The sequence below is a fragment of the Protomyctophum parallelum genome (assembly GCF_964188405.1).
Source record: "Protomyctophum parallelum genome assembly, chromosome: 6".
Taxonomy (NCBI): Eukaryota; Metazoa; Chordata; class Actinopteri; order Myctophiformes; family Myctophidae; genus Protomyctophum; species Protomyctophum parallelum.
The window spans coordinates 20,426,091-20,446,064 of NC_139701.1; the positions used below are offsets into that span (position 1 = coordinate 20,426,091).

The 19,974-nt window shown below is 40.6% G+C and overlaps 3 protein-coding genes across 6 annotated transcripts; 1 reads left to right on the top strand and 2 right to left on the bottom strand.

The window, feature by feature from the left end:
• Positions 1-828: 828 nt before the first annotated feature.
• LOC310860254 (signal recognition particle 9 kDa protein-like) lies at positions 829-1,089 on the bottom strand (the record flags this gene model as incomplete). Its single annotated transcript, XM_083767066.1, has 1 exon — positions 829-1,089. One exon carries the CDS (start codon positions 1,087-1,089, stop codon positions 829-831), a length of 261 nt encoding a protein of 86 aa, XP_083623192.1.
• A 534-nt stretch (positions 1,090-1,623) lies between these two features.
• Positions 1,624-2,577, top strand: LOC310859901 (solute carrier family 25 member 32-like; the record flags this gene model as incomplete). Its single annotated transcript, XM_083766667.1, has 1 exon — positions 1,624-2,577. One exon carries the CDS (start codon positions 1,624-1,626, stop codon positions 2,575-2,577), a length of 954 nt encoding a protein of 317 aa, XP_083622793.1.
• Positions 2,578-2,937: 360 nt separating this feature from the next.
• On the bottom strand, positions 2,938-19,791 carry tubgcp5 (tubulin gamma complex component 5). Of its 4 annotated transcripts, none has more exons than XR_014569375.1 (23): positions 19,295-19,791; positions 19,135-19,188; positions 18,136-18,244; positions 17,634-17,730; positions 17,161-17,240; positions 16,419-16,554; positions 15,729-15,846; positions 14,944-15,033; positions 14,422-14,515; positions 13,609-13,855; positions 13,023-13,225; positions 12,748-12,863; positions 11,646-11,929; positions 10,266-10,464; positions 9,700-9,888; positions 9,391-9,573; positions 9,082-9,166; positions 8,717-8,837; positions 6,171-6,322; positions 5,647-5,772; positions 4,719-4,802; positions 3,482-3,582; positions 2,938-3,305 (listed from the first exon to the last, which is right to left on the bottom strand). XR_014569375.1 is itself a non-coding variant. In XM_083767260.1 (23 exons), exons 1-23 carry the CDS (start codon positions 19,426-19,428, stop codon positions 3,259-3,261), a joined length of 3,048 nt encoding a protein of 1,015 aa, XP_083623386.1. In that variant the 5' UTR covers positions 19,429-19,791; the 3' UTR covers positions 2,938-3,258. The 4 variants fall into 4 exon arrangements, 3 of the variants coding, with proteins under 3 accessions (XP_083623386.1, XP_083623385.1, XP_083623384.1); XM_083767260.1 differs by having other exon boundaries at positions 4,719-4,807; positions 13,615-13,855; XM_083767259.1 differs by having other exon boundaries at positions 4,719-4,807.
• Positions 19,792-19,974: the final 183 nt, after the last annotated feature.

The window sequence follows — 19,974 nt, forward strand, 5'->3', positions numbered from 1 at the left end:
GCCGATCTACAAGCTCAAGATATCAAACTGTGATCGATGAGAAAATACAGAAGATTACTCAGACTTCATGGCATGCAGTGACGTCAGTCAACTATGAGGTATCTATGACGTATGACTACAAATGTGGACAATGTTTTCAGTCTACTCTGACCCCCACAGACCTCCAATAAAGTTAATAAAAAAATATAAAGCATATGGGTCTGTCTGTACGTTTTTATTTATTTATGTATTTGTTTAGTCTGGCTTTCAGACATGAGTCATGTGTCATGAATCATGTGGGAGCCAAGTCTATGGACTTTAGTGTTTGGCTCCAGACATGTCATGTGGCAGCCAAGTCTATGGACTTGTAATATTTGCTTTAAGAAGGTCCCTCGTTTTGTGTGATTTAAAAATGTAATAAAGGCATTTTTATAAAAGGATTGGAGGAGTTGGGTCTGTATCAAGGAAGCAGCTACGCATTGCACTGCTTTTTGCACCAAAGATTCCTTGGACCCCATACATTTCTCCATCCAGTGTCCTATCCCCAAATGCCCTACAGTTGCCACAGTTATAAAAATGTAATTTTTTGTGAACACAATGAGTGTTCATTGATAATGAATAATCATGTGTCACCAAAGAAATTACATTTTGGGGGCAGAAGAAACAAACACAAAAATCAAATCCCTGACTGAATCAGCATAGATTGCTTTGTGTTCTGAGCTGTTCTCCCATCCAACATTCTGTATCCCGATTCCTTGTCGCTCTGATCTCATCTCCAATCCAACGTTTTTGTCTCAGTTTTAAATCTCAGTCTAGTATAGGTGTTGTAGAGAAGACTCCCGGAACCTTTCAGTCCGTCTCCATGTCACCTTGGTGCGTCTCCTTGGACACCATGAGCCTCATAAGTTTGCTGTGGAGTTTCTCGATCTTCTTTACATCCTGTGCCTGGTCGGTCTTGTATTGTAAACACACAGCATCGTCGGTTACTTTGATGCAAAGGTTTCCGTCGCAGTGTCTGTACTTCATAACCACTCTGACCTTCATAGGATCTGCCAAATACAGTTTTTCTGCTGCACGAGAGAACTCCTCCCAGGTCTGATAGTAAGGCATGGTCTCGATTAAACAGAAATATATTTTATATACTGTTTAAAAACACTGCTTCAACCTGTTACTAATGTCAGAACACAACATCAGCAGGAGCGTACACCTATTTAACTAAGTCAATGGTAGTCTGATGCATGAATCTTTGCCCAAATATGGAGTCATACGTCAGATATGTCATAGATGACAGTGACATCATATACTTTCTGGTGGAGATACAGTATGCACTCCGCTGTGTGAATCTAGTCTTATTATTTTATCAGTTTGTTTGTTTTTTGTTGTTTGATTGTGGTGCTTTTATACTCAACCATAATTTATCTGTTACCCATTGTATTTCATTTTCACCAGGTCTTTAACATTTTTACTGCATCCATGCTGCCCACCGAACATGCAAAGGTTGTTAGTTTTGCGGTGTTTAATGTGACGGCAGTAGCTGACTTTCTTAAAGGAATATTACCATGTGTGCTACTGAATAATATTGTTCACTAGTCTACCGGGTTTCCCCACAGCTAACCTCTTAGCTTCCTAACTCCTCAGCTGAACATGAACTCTTCTCCTACAGGACCTTCAGGTCCCCAGGGGTCCAATCTCTTCCCAGCAGGTCCTATCCAAATGCTGAGCCATGTGAGGTTGGAGAACCTGGCTGGAGGTCTCAGTGGAGGAGTGGTGTCAACAATGATGCTACATCCTCTGGATTTGGTCAAACTCAGATTTGCTGCAAGCGACGGGCTGGAATTAAGACCCAAGTACAATGGCATTTTTCACTGTTTGAAGAGTGTCTGGCAACAGAAGGGACTAAGAGGACTCTACCAGGGGGTGACCCCGAGCATTTGTGCTGCTGGAACATCATGGGGACTCTACCTTTTCTTTTATAACGCAATCAAAGCATATACACAAGAAGGACGTCAAACAGAGCTGAGTGCCACAGAGCACCTAGTGTCTGCAGTTGAAGCAGGTATGCTGACTGCTACTATAACCAACCCAATCTGGGTAATAAAGACCCGATTGGTGCTTCAGTACAATCCTGACCCATCCAGTAAACAGTACAATGGCATCGTTGATACTCTGGTAAAGGTGTACCGCCACGAGGGAGTGCCAGGTCTATACCGGGGGTATGTCCCTGCTCTGTTTGGAACCTTTCAAGGAGCATTGCAGTTAATGACCTATGAGGAGCTAAAGAGAGAATACAACAAATACAACAACATGCCTTCAGACCACAAGCTGAGTCCATTGGAATGTATCACAATGGCTGCATTATCTAAAATATGCGCTATGGCTGCAACATACCCATACCAGGTGGTGCAGGTTCGTCTACAGGACCAGCACATTGCATACAGTGGGGTTATCGATGTCATCAGAAGGACATGGAGGAATGAGGGCGCTAGAGGGTTCTACAAAGGTGTCATCCCCAACATTATCTCTGTCATTCCAGCCTGTTGTATCACCTTCATAGTATATGAGAAGGTAACTCAATTCCTGCTGGGCCAATTCAAATGAGGAAAAGAACATTTGTTCCTTAACTTCCTTGCACGCCACCTCAGTGATAAAACGTTCAGTACTTTCATGGGAGATTTGGGTACGACACAAAAGTTACACAGTGTAGCTTCAATCTTTTGTTTGCATTGTAATAGTTTTCTTCCTTACAATATTTGGTAGCATTAGCAGGATCCCTATTCATTTTTTTTCAGTCCTATCTAAATTAACAAAGCCACTTAATTAATTAATTAATTTACAGTAGATGCTCTTCTGTTTAAACTATCTACCATCAATTCTTGCTTTACAAAATAATGATGGACTAGCAACAGTCTACGAAGGACAACACTGAAAAATAGCATAGGCCTTCAGCATTGTGCAAGATTTATTGTGCTTACTATGTACATACACATAATGACAATCAACATGGCATCATCGTAGAAAAACTAATTTACAAGTAGTAGTTGCAAAAGCTGCAAGCCATTCATTGTGCAATGCTCTGAATGGCCACAAGGGGCCACACATGAGTTAGGCCTTCATAAGACAGATCATTCTCCCACCACCATGCTGTCCATGTCAGTGACATCATGATCAGTCTCACATGTTGACGGGTCAAGCTGCTAGGGAGTCACAGGAGCAGGGATGAGACGGAGCTGCACAGCCGAGTCGCCGGACCACACCTTCCTTGTACACGTGTGCCTGCGCTCAGCACTGCTCAAAACCTGCCATGAGGGACAAGGCCAACGACTCCACTGCGAATGACAAGAGGACAAGAGAGAATACGGTTAACTATTTTCAACCTGGTGTCCCCATTTTGGGTATGACATTAGAAGGTAACATTTTTAAATAGGGCTTAAAGCTGCAGTCCAATATAATTGTGCAATTATATATTATACAATCATAAGTACTGTACTGGTGTTGCACTTACAGTGGGGGAATGAGCCACGGCACACCGCCTTGTTCAGAATGGTCACGAGAAACATATGGCAATTCTTGAAGTCCGATTCCATCTTATCGATGGACTCGATTCTGGAATGTAAATGTAAAAACAAAATCACACTTGTGTGAAGTGAGGGAACCTCTTATCATCGTACATCTTCATACATTATCTCATCCCGGCCAATCACAATTTGCGTCCTCACCTTCGTCATCAATGTTTGTGTTACACAAGCACTCAAAATGATCCATTCATTGTCAATGGCATTTAATGTTTGTGTTAGGACAAAATCTGACTTACACACACCAAAAGCTGGACATATGAAATCACACCCGTGTGACTGTGAAGTGAGGGGCGCTGTTATCATCATACATCATCTCATTCTGACAAATCACAATTTGTGTTCTCACTTTTCCGTCTTCACTTTTTTCTGCCCTCACTTTTATTTATCTTCAATATTTGCTTTGCTCAGCCAATCAAATCATCGCTATGGGGTGATCAGCCAATAATAAACTGGGCATGAGATTGTACAGCCTTTGGACCAGATGTATTACTGTCTTAACCCATTCTGACCGGGCACCCATTTTGGTGTCAGCATCATGTTATGCTTTAGCTATTGAAAAATAGCAGATCTACAAGCTCATATCGCGCCACCGAGTGGCGCGATACGAGCTTGTAGGTCTGCTATTTTTGAAAAAATCGAAGAACGACTGATATTTTTAGAATCTGATCTCAGGTCAGAATGGGTTCATCAGACCAGTGTGTGTCCGGCGGAAACCTCGTATGAATTTGATCTCAGGTCAGAATGGGTTAAAATGCATCATTAAGAAGCAGGTGTAACAATTGGGATATTCTGGGCCAATACCAATTAAATAATAATAATTTGGTCGATACCGATTTTTTGTTTTGTTGTGTTTTTGTTGTCCCCTCCCCCCTTTTGTTCCAGGGAAACAAATTAATCATAAAGATTACAGATTAACATCGGCCACTGGTATCAGTGAATGGCATCTTATTTGCAGATACACCGATACCAGTCAACAAGGCGAGCATCTGCTCATACAGATACTAATGTTCGGCATCCCTATTGAAAAACAATAAAAAGGTGTGTCTGTCTGTGTGTGTGTGTGTGTGTGTGTGTGTGTGTGTGTGTGTGTGTATATATATATATATAATTATTATAAATATGGTCATATTTTCTCTTGGCAGTCTGTAAGGAGAAACAACACACCTCCATGCTCCAAAGCCAGCCTGCCATCGGTCCGAGAAGATGAGGACTAGATTGAGAACCTTCATTATCGCCTCCTTCACAAAACTGACCTGGGGAAAACAACAGCAGCAGCAGCTCAGCAGATAATATAAATGACCTCATATAAATGAAGGCTAAACTCATTGAAGCCTGAATCATATTTAATCACAGGACTGTGTTGCTTGTCGGAAATAGCCAAACTACAAGCTAATAACCCATCGTATCTTGTGAGATTGTAGGTCTGCTAAATTTGCCAGTCTTTGAAAATTTTTAAAAAATTTGAAAAAGTGGCTGATGGGCAAGTTAGTATATTGCTGTATTTATCTATTTATTGTCTTTTGTTTATTGATCTATGATGGCCGGTTGTAAATGTCATTAGTATTGTAATGTTAGTACACATGTTCTTCTTATCACATGCTGTAACTATTTATTTATTTGGATCACAATGGAAATAAGTCCTCAGACTTTTTGTGCAACCCTGATAATTCTGTACTGCTCTCCTATGAATTGTATCATGAATATATCAAATAAATCAAATCAAATATTTCAGTTTGCAACGGAGCACAAATTAGGCATAACAGTTTCACCTACTGACATGATGGAAAAATATGCGTTATTCTGTAGCTTGTTTGCATTTCCATTTTTTTGTATGGCTTTGTATGAAAATATACTATACAAAGAAGCAAATGGAAATAATGAACTTTCTTCATTCCATGTAACCAGTATCTATGAGGTCACTAGTTCTGATTTAACTTTGTTGTACAATGGTGTCAGAAATAGCAGGTGCTGAGATTGTGAGCTTGACAGATTGGCTATTTATTTTATTTTTTAAATTTTTTGGATATATTAACCCAAAATAGAGATGCCAGGTTGAACTTGAAAGTGGTTAACTCTGTAGGTGAAGGCCTACCTTCTCTCGCAGAAGGCAACGGTCATGAATGGTCGACAGGTATCTGTAGTGGATCTTTATCAGCTGGTCCAGGTCCTTAGCTTCCTGGACTTGATGCTGAAACTCTAATCCTGTACTGTGGAGAATCTTCCAAGACATAGTGTAGACACACAGACATGCAAAAGATAAGATAACATTTTACTCGCCTATTAAGTGGCTGTGGCAGATGAGGAACATACTACATATGGCTGCTGTACGATAGCATGAAAACATTTAGTGAGTAAAGTAAAAGAAAGAAAACGTTAAAGTAAGTAAATTAAAATAGCTCTATGCTCATATAGTAATAAATTGTAGTTTGTTCAGTAACAGGGCTGGGTATCTGTCTCTCCAGCTCTTTAGTAAAAACAGTAAATGCATTTTCATCTCGGAACACCAATTTTATGTTATCAGGAGAGAGAACTCATAAACAGGTGAAATTAAAAGTGATGAAACAGAAGAAAATGAGCAGACGTTTCATAATAATGAATGACTCATGTCATGCTCACCCTGGTCATGATGTAGTTGTGCAGACTGTTGACAAAGTGCATCAGTTTGACCCGTAGAAGGCACATTCTGTGGATCTGTTGTTTGATGGGTTCTTTTGGGGCCAACTCCTCAGGTGCATTTCCCTCTGATTTCTTTGTGGCTACGGTCAAATCTATGGGACACAGTCATTAATAATCACAATGTTAAATCAGAAATAGTACCAGGTTAATTAACACTACGCTCTGTACATTTTATTTCCATTGGTTTCCTCACCCGATGAGAACTACGAAAACTACTACCACCAAACCACTGAACAATAAAGATGGCTGCAGTCAGTTCACGCAGTATCAATTCCGGTGTGCCATCAGCTTCAAATAACTTTATTGACAGGGTCAACCAGCAGGTGTCTGCAAGTAGGGAGACTAACTCCAACCATATTACTTAAAGTATTTGTGCTACTGTAGCTAATATATATTTTATTTATTTAACCTTTATTTAACCAGTAAAATCACATTGAGACTGCGTCTCTTTTACAAGTGGGAACTGGCCATGAGGCAGAAATAAAAATTACACTTCAATACCACATCATCAATGTTACATTTTGAACCAGCAAATACAACATCCATAATACACCTTAAAGTACCTATGCATAAATACAACAAGTCACCTGTCCTACTATTTTCTTTTAGTAGCAGGGCAAAATACACCATATACACATTACAATATACACAATCTCCACGATCTGAGCAGATATAATAAATATATAGGCATGAACATAGGCTAGTACATATCCAAACATGTGCAATTGTTGGATTGTACATCAAAGATGATCCTTTTGAAAGTTCTCAAGGGAACTTTCAAAGCCAATTTTAGTCTGGACTGTAGATCATTCCACGACCAAGGGCCAAAGACGGCCAGACATTTTTTACCCCCCTCAGATTTGAATGCTGGTACTACACACCGCAGCCAAGCATTTGACCTGAGGTTTAGGCCGTTTTGGACCAGATCGAATTTAGATGAAATATAAGACGGCAGGTCACCCAGAATGGCTTTATAAATGAAAATATGCCAATGCTGAAGCCTGCAAGCTGCTAATGAGAACCAACCGACTGCAGCATACAACGTGCAATGATGTGTTCTGAAAGGTGCATTTGTTATGAATCGCAATGCAGCATGGTATAGGGGATCCAATTTGGTCAAGGATGAGGAGCAGGCAAACCTATAATGGTATCACCATAATCCAATTGGGACAGAAAGAGACCAATGAAGTTTTTTACGAGCTGAACAAGCAAAACAAGCCTTCAATCTGTAGAAGAAACCCAGAGTGAATTTAAGATTTTTGCACAAAGAATCAATATGAAATTTGAAATTAAGGTGTTTATCCAACCAAAAACCAAGGTATTTGTATCGTTCCACCCACTCAATGGGAGTTCCATCTAGAGTGGAGATACTCATTTGAGCTGAAATAGCTCGTGGAGTGAACAACATAGCTTTAGTTTTGGTGCCATTTAGCAATAGTTTGCTCTTTATTAATTCGTGCTGCAGGGAGACGAAATCAATGGACAGATTTGCAACAGCCACCTCGAGAGTCGGCGCACAGGTGTACAGAACCGTATCGTCTGCATACATGTGGTACCTAGAGTGCTTTGATTGACTACAGATGTTATTCACATACAAAAGAAAGAGTAGGGTACCTAATATCGAACCCTGTGGGACACCTTTTTCCAAAGTTGCAGGATCAGACAAAATGTCGCCTATTTTGACACACTGTGTCCGACCCAGCAAGTAACATTTAAACCAGCCTATCGCATTTTGACCCATGCCTAAATTAGACAGGGTATCAAGCAAAATAGGGTGGTCCACGGTGTCAAAAGCCTTGCATAAGTCGATAAACAGGGCAGCACAGACATAGGACTTGTCCCAGGCAGCCTTGATGTCGTCCAATACAACAAGGCCTGCTGTGACTGTGCTATGCTTGGATCTGAAGCCTGACTGCATGGGATTTAAGATTATATGCAAATCAAGAAAATGATTTACCTGAGATGATACTTGGGCTTCAAGAATTTTTGCTAAGGCAGAGAGATTTGAAATTGGCCTATAGTTATTTACATCCAGAGGGTCACCCGCCTTTAGGAGAGGAGAAACATAAGCTTGTTTCCACTCCACAGGTAAGTTTTGAGAAATTAGTGAAAGATTGAAAATGTCAGTTATGGGTTTAGCAATAACTGCTGCGGCTAATCTCAGAACATAAGGGTCAAGGCCATCCGGACCTGGGGACTTTTTTGGGTCCAATGATGATAAGGCACGGAAAACATCCGATAGGTATTAATATACTAACTCTACCATGCTGATTAGTTAAAGGGGCTGTAAGTGATATGTCTTGTTAAAATAAGTGTCGGTTAGCTTTAGATTGTTCTCTCTCCTGATTGAATGAAAGTGGTAATCCATTGAAAATGAAATTTCTGTTCCTAAAATGTCTCAAACAGCACCATTAAAATAACACTGTATTTATTATATTAAAGTGCCCTATTTAGCACTAAAAGGAGAGATTGTACAGGTACTGTACCGCTGAATCGCAGTGTGTCCAGACTATATTTGGCCCATTTGATCTGTAACAGGAGAAGGAAGACTTGATTGTAGATCCTCTGACACTCTGAGCTGATCACAATGTCCACAGGCCAGGGTACCTGGTGAGCAAAAAGTATTTACTTTATTTGAGTGACCATTTTTCAATTCTACTCCACTACATGGAGTTATTATTCTTTTTTACTCCTTAACAATTATTTGAAAACTTTGCAAGTAACAGTTTTTAATATTGTGGTGTTGCTACTTTTACTTAAGTAAGAAATATGAGTATGAGTAGTATATGAGTACTTCTTCCACTACTGTACACTGTAAGGGTCTACACACCAACACATTGATCTGGCTTACCTTGTAACTAAGAGTGAGCACATCTAGATTATTCACAGGGTGCTTTTTCCTGGCAGGATCAATGGTCTCCAAGAAGATTGATAACCTATAAAAAACAATGACATTGTTTATAAGAAAAGAATATAACAAAGAAAACATTATCCGTTTCTTTCATAGATCAACCACTTAAACACTATATTCTTTGTTGTTAAATCGCAAAATGTTTTTCTATTTTCACCAAATGTTCACAGATTATGACATGTCCAGAATCGGGATGCTAGGGTCCATATGGTTAAAAGGGAAAAGCTGCAAAAGTAACATGTGCAGTACCGGCTACTGTCCTCTGGGCGGCGCTGTCCCACTGCCTCCTGCAGCTGGACGTTTAGAAGAGACAGTTGTTGCCAGCTCTCCTTCTCCAGCACCTTGTCGAAGATGGCCGTGTAGAAGTCGTACATGGTGTCCCCAGCCTCCAGGAGAAAGTAGTTCCTCATGGCTTGGAGATATTCCAGCAGCCTGCATGGGGAAAAGCAATGAACAGCACACCCTATGTCAGGTCAACTGCAAAAGAAAAAAAACAGCCATACTGTTCGATGAGGCCAATCTACACCGAGTCTGACGTTAGGGATACAATAGGCTTACTTATAGTCTTTCTTCAGAGTCTTCATGAGGTTCCCGCAGCACTCGATGTATCTCTTCTGGATGTGTGGGTAGAGACAGGATCGCAGGGTCAGCTCAAACGTCTGGCAGGTGACCGACTGAGACGAGCGGTCCACGATGAAGTCCCCTCCAGAGAACCTCTCATGGAAGTCGCTCTGTTCCAGATACAGCCTGAGAATGACAGACCTAATCAGCATGACCTCACCACAACCAAAAATGTTATTTTCGAGTAGATAAAGTCGGCATCGTCGCATTGGAGCAGTATTATTATTAGCAGTAATATTTATATTATTATTAATATTAGATTAGAAATGTATTCCTTTGTTCCAAATATCCACAAACGCGACATAACTGATCTTCTGGACACTTATGTATTACGTACATATCCATAGACTTTCTACCTGGAAATGCCACCCTACACGTTTGTTTACAAACATTCTGGTTTAGTCCTAAAACATTTAGGAAATTTAAATATTGCAATTGTCAAGGCTCAAATTGGCAACATCTATATTTCTAAAATTGGATCTTTCAATGTGCTCTGTGTTCACCTGGCAAAGTTAATGGCCAGCAGTGGATCATGGATGTCATCCATTTGCAAATGCTGCACCACGATGGACTGCATCTTTATGAGGCTTCTCCTTGTGGCCTGCTGCTCAGTCACTGTGTCCGTGGGCGATTCCTCCCCATGACAGAGGCGTGACTGCACTGATTCCAGAAACAGTGTGTACAAACTCTTTCTCTCTGCATCTGCAACATATGTAGCATACAGTGTCCTTTACCAATGACAGCCGATTCCTTCTGGTATACAAATTGTAATGCAAAGTATAATATCAGGTAACCAGCCAGTAATGTGAGTTGCCTACATACATACACAAAAAGCAAAGCCAGTTTTCCAATGGCTTCTTCCCACAGGACTTTTTACGCGTGTCTGCTTTCTATTTGTGCCTGTTTAGCTCAGGCGGTAGAGCACTCTCAAGGTCCTGGGTACGGCCAACTCAGCGTATGAGTATCACGGCTTGGCTAACTGATGGTAAGTGTTGCAGCTCTCCACTTCCAGCAATCCATCTCCCTGGGGTCTAGCCCATTGAAAACACCATCGTACTCGGTCGATAGCGACAATAAGCCACTATGACCTACTTACTTACTTAGGGTTATCGATTCTTGCAGAAAACAAGGTTTGTGGTAAATGTGGTCTAAAGCCCCGACCGACTATGTCAGGATAGTTAGGAGACATCATTGTTGAAAAACGTGCTCCTGTACACTATACACTACACAGGAAACAGCTGACATTCGCATACTGATGGAAACTGACAATTCTATAATGTTATACGCCTTATAAAAATTAGACTGGCTCTGAAATCAATGCAGTGCTTTGAGTTGTTGAACACACTATTATGTGTATTTGTCTGCAACAATCCCATTGACATAAAAATGTGACTAACAACCAGCCTGTGCATATGTCCTAGGTCATGTCCTAGGTCAACCTTTCTGTTACCACAGACCTCAGCACATTTGAGCGAGTGGCTATGGCCGTTTTTAGCCCAAGGAGTGTTTTATGTGCAAAACTAAAGCTTGGAATGGATTCAGAATCATGAAAACCCTCTAGTTTGACATGTCACATGCTACTTAAAGCATAATGACATTTTGAAAACATTGCTCAATGCTGACAGCCAGTCAGCAAGTGGATTATTTTAGTAATAGTTTAGATTAGTAATAGTTTAGGCCAATAAAAACAAAAAAGAAACCTGTTGGCTGCTGGACTAATACCAGCGACAAGGTACTTGACTTTTCTTCTTTTTTCTTTGCTCTACCTCTCACACCACTCACGGATTACACCAGTGTCATGGATTATACCAGTGCCAGTCTAACAATTTGACGTCCTCACAAGTATAGTAATACAAATGTATGAGTGCCTGGCGAACACTGACCTCTGGAGGAGCCAGTCTCCGACTGTTGGACGTCCTTGCGGTCCAGGTTCTTGAGCAGCTGCATGGACTTTCCGGCCATGATGATCTGCTTGAGGACAGGCTTGAGGAAGGACACCATGGTGAGCTGCTTCCTGCTGCTGCTGCTGCTGGAGCCCTGGTCGCCTCCGGAGCTGCCGCTGGCCGCGTCATTCAGCTTGTCCTCACTCTCCACCGTCTCAGACACGCTGTACAGCGTGTAGGTGGCGTACCAGAAGTCCCGGTGGTTCACCGCAACGTCCTTGTTCCTGAGGCAGGGGAAACGGGATGCAGAGAAGTCAGGCGGGAACAGATGCCCTGGGTCATGGGTGTTCAACAGGGGGTTCTCAGAGTTACTACACATCTTTGTGTGTTTGGAGCAGACCGAGTACAGAGCCAAAAATCAAGTGGTTAAAGTCTGAAAATACACATTAACATGAAGCCAACATATTAATAGAAAATATGATTTGTAAATAAACAAACAAAAATCACACCCGTTTGAAGTGGGTGGTGCAACTCCGTGTGTGTGGGGGGGAATCCCACAGGAACGCACCCAGGGTGCCGGCCCAATTCGGGCGAGCCGCCCCGCGTCCGAAACGGTTGAGAAATGACAGAGTTACCGTGGCGTAAGCTCCCTCTACTGTACTGTACTGTACTGGCACACCCGAAATCACCATATATACAGTTAATATGTGTGTGTGTGTGTGTGTGTGTGTGTGTGTGTGTGTGTGTTAGGTTGCGCACAGGTGGTGAAAAACAACCATGCTGTTTTTGTGCTCAGACGCACCCATCCACCCACCCACCCAGCCAGCCAGCCAGCCAGCCACCCCCACACACACATAGCTCCGTAAGGGAGTGGTTACACCACAGAAAAACTATTTGCACAAAAGTTATGATAGTCTCTCTCAGTTAAGGGGTCCTTGGCCTGAAAAACGTTGATGCAGATGATCTAGTCTAGATTTAGTCTTCAACCACATGAACACTAACGTCTCTATTCTGGGCAGGCAAAAGTAGACACAAATGTGGCAAATGTAGATGAACATTTAGAAAAACTAGGCAACAACGATTAATACTCCGTTCACAGTACCTCTGAATGATAAACTCTTTGGCAGGGTCAAATAGGTGGCCATGGACAATCCATTCATCCACAATCTCCAAGTACGGTCGGACTGTCTCTGTCCATAAGGAAAACAACAAAGCCACCTACAAAAAAGGAGAGATCTTTAATGATTTAATGTAAATTAATTGATATACAAGAAAAGAAAATATATTGTCTCTGTCGGGTGGAAACCTCATATGTCCAAAACTTGCTTCTCGATTACATGATGATTCATGAACTGTCAGCACTCAGCTCAAACTCACCGACTGCTCTGACGCCTCCCCAACGCTGTCGTACTCAATGATAGCCTTATAGAGGGTGTTGAGCAGGTGGGAGGCCCGTACAACGTTGGGGGTCTCGGGGGGCACCTCAGCTACCCCCGTGCAGAACACTTTGTGCAGCACTTTGATCTGTGCCAGGTGGGGGCTGAGACGCTCCAGAACGGCAGAAAGTGTTACCGTCTCATCTACAGAAGAGGACAGATCAGAAAACAAAACTTATTGCTGTGTATCACAAATGTACCACATACAAATCGAAATGCGACAGCTTGTCGCATTTCTAGAAATGATGGCAATCATGTAAAAAGAAAAATGTCCTCAGTATTTAGAACAAGTAACAGTGGAAACACATTTCTTGATAATTAATAAATAATAAATAATTAAATAGCAATGATTTCCACAGTGATCTTGTGAGATAGTAATAATTCATTATGAATTTATGCATTTTCTTTGGCTAGACTTTTAAGTCTATAAATATAAACATTTTTCTGTATTTACTTTTACATTTCAAACGTTGACTAAAGATTCTCTCGACAGCTGGTACGGAAAACGTAGCAAAATGACACCTTGCCTTTACATATGAGTTCTTTCTCTATTGCGGTCAGCTCCTCTTTGAAGCTGGCAAAGTACTTATAGAGCGCCCAAACGAAGGCCTGGTAGGTCCTGAATGGAGGCTCTGAGCCCTTCTTGGAGGTGGATGCAGAGCCCGGAGGACATGGCTCACAGCTGTACCCCGTCACCTCGTCTATGAACCTCTGCAGCCGGAACACGGCCTGGCCGTACACAGCTATATGCTCCAGCACAGAGTGCAGACAGCTCTACAGCACACAGAAACAGGGGTCCTGGTCAGCCATGTTATCTTCTCAAGCCTGATTCATACTTTGTTTGCATTGGAAATAGACCATCTAGAAGCTCAAGCTTGGACGCAACACATTGTGTGAGTTTGTAGATTGACTATTTTCGGTGCACGACACCGTTGTGCGACAGTTCTTTTCAATGACACCCAGTCTGATGTACCAGTATATTAGCCCACGGTCATAACTTTTAGGTCATACCTTAGATTCAAACCCGAGTCTCCCGCGTAATCGGTTCAAATGTCTACTGTAGAGCTAATACAGAAAGCCCATTTACAGAAGATATACTGCAAGTATTTACTTTTGAACTGCATGCAACAGCACTTGATAACCAGTAGGTGTTCTACCCAACCACAGGATATACATTTGTCAATAGACGAGCAGGTAGACCAACTACAACCACTGTGGTTGTGTTAGTTATATTGTATTAAATAATTACATACTTTATCATACAGCTTGGTTAAAAAAAGAAATCACTGCAAGAAGCTAGATTCACGACATTCATGACAAAACAATAACTTGAAACTTACACTCGTCAGATGAGTTACCACCACATTGTTCCTGACTGACACTTGCCCGTCATGATGCTGAAATATGAAGTGTTTCTTCACGCCAGAGAGAAGCCTGCAATAAATGTATATTTACACATACATAACATTACCAACAATGTCTTGTTGTCGAGTTAAAAAAGAGCTGAATGAAAAATAGCTGGTTGCTTGAGCATTTCCGGGAACTGTGCAAGCAGTGAAGTTTATTGGTGTGTGCCAAAAACAATTTGTAAAATTATTTTGTCCTCAATTAACTTTGGGATGTGCAACCTTCCAGTATTTTGGAAATGTCTTGTTGTCTTTTACACATAGTCAGAAATGGGATAGACACAGACTTCATCATCCAAATTATACCAGGACCAAGGCTGCACAGATTCTGTATTATAAAAACAACTCCAAAGCATTCTGTAAAATCATTAATTCTTAAGAGACAGTGAAGGACAATGTTCCTTTGACAATATGCACAATTCTACGATCACTTGCTAGTACATCAGCCCCTCTTACCACAGTGTCTCTCTAATCACTTGGGTCTCGGTGACAAAGGCCTTTTCTTCTGGCAAATACAATGGGTCAGTGTTGTACAAGTGTTGGTCCCTGAGGAAAAACAAAAAGGAAAGAAATCAAGGCCATAGAAAAGTTCCCCCATTCAGTGATGACATTTCAACAGATTCCATTCAAAGATCATAGTGCGTCACACCGTTTTACATTTCTTTGAAATACTTGGAGTCATGGACAACAGTGTTCCTTTTAATCCTGCGAAAATAACAGAGCTACACACTCACAACACATCACATTATCAGCGTGTAGATTTATTTTTTATATAATTTGATGCTCATATTAACCGTAGGAAATCTGAAGTTATTTTTTATTAGCATATGCATACCACACATTCCATAGGGCATACCAGACCATATGGGCATAGGACATCAACTTGCGACAGGAGCAGTTCCTATTGAAATATTCTTTATTTATGAAAGAATACTAGTATAATGGTTTATGGCATATTTGTCTTATTAGCCAGGGATCGGTCAAGTAAGTGGTTTCTCTACTCAAGGACTTCCATTGTATTTTGATGCAGACTGCCATATGAAAATGTTTAAGATTTAATGTTTTTGTTAAAATGATTAATTTTTTTAAGATGTTTTGAACATCTTAGCTCTATTTTCCAATAGCTGTTCAAAAAAAAGAAAAGGGTTCAACTGGTTAAACTGATTTTGATGCTGTATTAACCCATTTTTCTGGGGACCCCGTTGAAAACCATGATAATGGAAGGTACTTGGAAGGTTTACCAAATATTTAGTAAATTGGAGTGTAGATGGAGACTGTGGGGGAAGCGGGGAGAATGAGCCACCCAGTATGGCGTCACCACATGCTGTTCAAGCCAGGCCCGGGCATCTGGTTCACCCACTGCAAGCACAACAACCACTGGAATTATTGACACAGTCTCAAAAGCAGCTTCAGTGCCGACACACCCACAACCACATGCAATCATCAAAACAGTAAGACACACACACCCCTTTCCTGTCCTGTATCATTGTTAGCGGCAGTGGTGGACAGTAACTAAGTAACATTTTGAATATCTGTACTTTATTTGTACAGATATTATTTGATCGCCAATACATTCCAAAGTAGAAGAATACTGTATGTACTTTTGACTACACTACTAGGAAGGAGAAAAGTACTGAATTAACCACTTAAGCCCCATTTCAAATCTAATGAAAATATAAAATAAAATAAATCTAAAAGCTTTTTCTTTTTTTTTACTATTATTGATTTATTTTTATTTTTTCTGTAAAATCTTTGAGGGGCAGGAAATAGTACAGAATGCATTACTATTAAAAATAAAATGCACAAAATTTTACCTTTGAATAGTTAAGTATGTTTTTGTACAAATTTGACTGGGCAACTTTTACTTTGACCAGGAGAATCTATACTAAGTGCTGTGTGCACCACTGGCTCTGGTCATGTCATGTCAGCACCTGTCCAGTTGACTGGGACGGTCTTGTTGGCATTGTCCTGGTCCTCCAATGGCGTCCTGTCCACCTGGATGCCAGAATCCTCCCTGCTGATTGGCTGCTGACTGTCCTCGTCCTCGCTCTCCTCCTCTGACCACTCCTGAAGAAACATAAAGGACCATTCAACGTCCAACTGGAACCTTGCAGGTCTGTAACTGAGAGTGTACAAATGAGGGTCCATTTGGTTCCATTTGTACACTCTAAGAGTTCTATAAACAGGTTATAATGCATTTCTACTTGAACTTATATAAAATGCTTTATAATGTTGTTAATGAGAATTGTTCTAAAGCATTACAAGTACTTTTAACTTTAATTAAACAGTATTATAAGTAGATCGTTTTCTGGTTCCACTGAAAGATATGCCATTATTTTTTCCCATAGAGATTTACAAAAATATTTATATGAATTATTTTAAGCCTAGAATCAAGCCATCCAGGATCCTGGTGATTCATGACCATGAAACTTTTGATTCTTTTTGGTAAATGGCCGATTTTTCAGTGGAACCAGAAAAAACACACCCACTGCTATGCCCTATAATGTACGTTTTATAAAAGTGGTAACACTTCATAGAAAGTATTACCAATATTTCTACTGGTGGACTGAGTTTAACTGGCTTTTTTCAGGGAATGTAGCGCTGAACACTATCTAGTCTTTGAAGTAGAAAAGTTCAACACTGTAGCATAATTAGTAATAGAATTTTACTCACAGGGGTGTCTGGATATGGTCCGATTTCGACATCCTCGCCATCCATCAAATACTTAGCCCAGTCGAAGTTATCTTCTCTTTCTGCACAGGCAAACGTATAGATGATTGTGGTTAAATGAAAAAACTGGAACACTGTTCCTAGGGTGCATGAACCATTGGTACAGTGGTTCTCAAATGTCAAAGACCCTACAAATTGATAAGAGTGTGTGCCAGGGACTGCCATGCAAGATTTGCGTTTAAAATGTACTATTCCAAAACTTTTAATTTGTCAATAATAGAAGATATACAAGCTCACAAGAAGAGTTGTGAGCTTGTTGATAGATTTTCTTTTATATCCAAAGTATAAAATAGGTTTAAAGACAAGTGGCTAATTTTATGACAATTTCGCTGGCGACACCCTGGGACATCCTCAAGGACTTCTGGGGGTCGCTGGACCCCACTTTGAGAACCACTGGTCTTGTAGACTCAACTCACCAGCCTCCTTTAGCCTGGGTCTCTCTGTGAAGTTGGCGTTTGAAGGCGACTCGGATAAGAACAGCAACAGTGCCAGTATACTGTGATGTACATCCGTCTGAAATAAAAAATCACACCTGTGTGAACCGAGTGGTGCAACTCCCCTCTCTAGCTTTACCCCGTGTTCCAATTTCACGCATGTGCACACCACTCGTGCTCATGACCACTGATACAAACAGGTAGGTACACAAACAGGTAGGTACACGGACATTGCTGGTTGTAGGAGTGGTTGCACCACTCAAAAAGACAAAAATACTGAAACACAGACAGAGTGCATAATATTAACATAATAGCTATTGTTCTAATTGTTTATTAGTTGTACATTTTAGCTGATGGTCTTTATATGAGGAAAGTTAGGAAACGTGACACCATCTTTAGAACAGTATATGAAATACTTATCTGTTCCTAATATGTTAGTGCCATGTCATAGTTGCATTATGTTCTATAAATTGCCATCCAGCACCTTATTTCCATCTGTATTGGGTAAAGGGGAGTCCAGAAACTCTTCAGTCAGTCTCATCCAGCTCGCAGCTTTATTTAGATCGGAGTGAACCATTAGCTTTTCGTGTATCCTATGGGGATGTAGAAAATAAGAATTAGGGCAGCACAGAATTTAACAAATGCTATTTACAAACTGCAGTTGTATTCTGATATAATAAGAATTTAAGAAAGATCATTGCTGGCTCCAGCTTGAAGGAGTTGTTCACCCAAAAAATGAACATGAAGATTTATTTTTTATTTTTTGAGCCATTCCTGATGACTGGGTCATCATTCAATAAGATACTCAATGGAGACTCTTTGAGTCTCCTGCTGCTACTACATCTTGATCATGGATCCATGATCAAGATGTACTTCACAATGTCTAGGAAACACAGAATGGGGGGACTTCTTTTTATTATTTCCACAAAAAAGCTCTAAGGTATATTAATGACATAGTAAAATGTTGAAAATAAATGGAATTCCCCTTTAAGTATTTTTGTATGCATATGACTTTCACTCTACAACATTTCAAAGAGAAATATGCTGTACTTTTACTCAAAAAACACATTATGAAAACACTATAGCCATATATTGCGAAAACAGCAGATCTACAATCCAGTAGGTCTACTATTTTCAAAAGAAAATCTACAAAATCCAGAAAGTCTGAGTATTGATATTAAAAAATAAAATGTACTGTGTAATTTGTACTTTTGGATACTTACATATTTTTAAAGCAATTACTATTGCTAATTTCATTTATATATAATTTTTTTGCAGTACTTTGTTGTCACCAACATTGTTGAAATGGGAGGCAAATGCAGCTCCTTTGCAATATTCACACCTCATTAATTTTGTTCTCGTCTGGTGTGACTCTTTCGTATGCCATGGACTGTAAATGCAAAACAGCCTTTACACCGGACGAAGGGAGGGGGGGGGGGGGGTACTTGTGTACTGTAGTATGATGATCATGTCAACAACTCACCCACTAATGCTGCGTTGAACCTTATGACTGTCCACGTCGAGGTAACGATGGAACCTGACAACACAATAATATATTAACAACGTGTATTATTGAAGTAACGTTAGCAAGCCCACCTTCATTGTGTATACAGTATGTCTGACTCTAACTAATTAGTAATTACCTGAAATTGGACGAAGCATATTTCATCGCCGATTGGAAATTGAGGTCCTCTTCATCTTCGATCCCAGACATGCATTTGATCAGTTTTTTAATTTCTTTCTCCGTCTCCTTTTCAAAGTTGGTCCAGTGTGCCATGTTGATGGATGAATGGTATACCGTTAGCCAACTTAGCTTAGCCTCACCAACCGCAGGCTAACCTAATACTGATTATTACAATATTTATGTTGAGAAATATTATAACCACCGCGTTGGCAAACCACAAACAAGGCAATGATGCGTTATTATGTGATGCCTGCATCTGTTCTGCATCCATTGCACTTCAGAGATTTGATCATCACATCGCAACTGTCAAGCGCGGTTGTTGTTGTAGCGTTCCAAAAAAACAGATCTGCAAACAAACAACGCGGCGCTTCTCAGCGCAGTGTTGGCTTGTAGATCTGTTCTTTTTGGACAGCGCCGACAGCGGCAGGGCAAGGGCAGAGCAAAGCAAAACGTAAACTTCCGGGTATGGTAAGTGCGCATGCGTGAGCCGTGAGAGCTTGGCTGTTGGCTCTGGTCCACTCCTGAGTAGACTGTAATATATCAATGTGTTATTTCAGAAACTATTGTATCATCATCGTCACACATGGCGGTTTAATTCTCAAACCTTTCTCACAGGAGCGACTTTATTTTTCTTTCGAG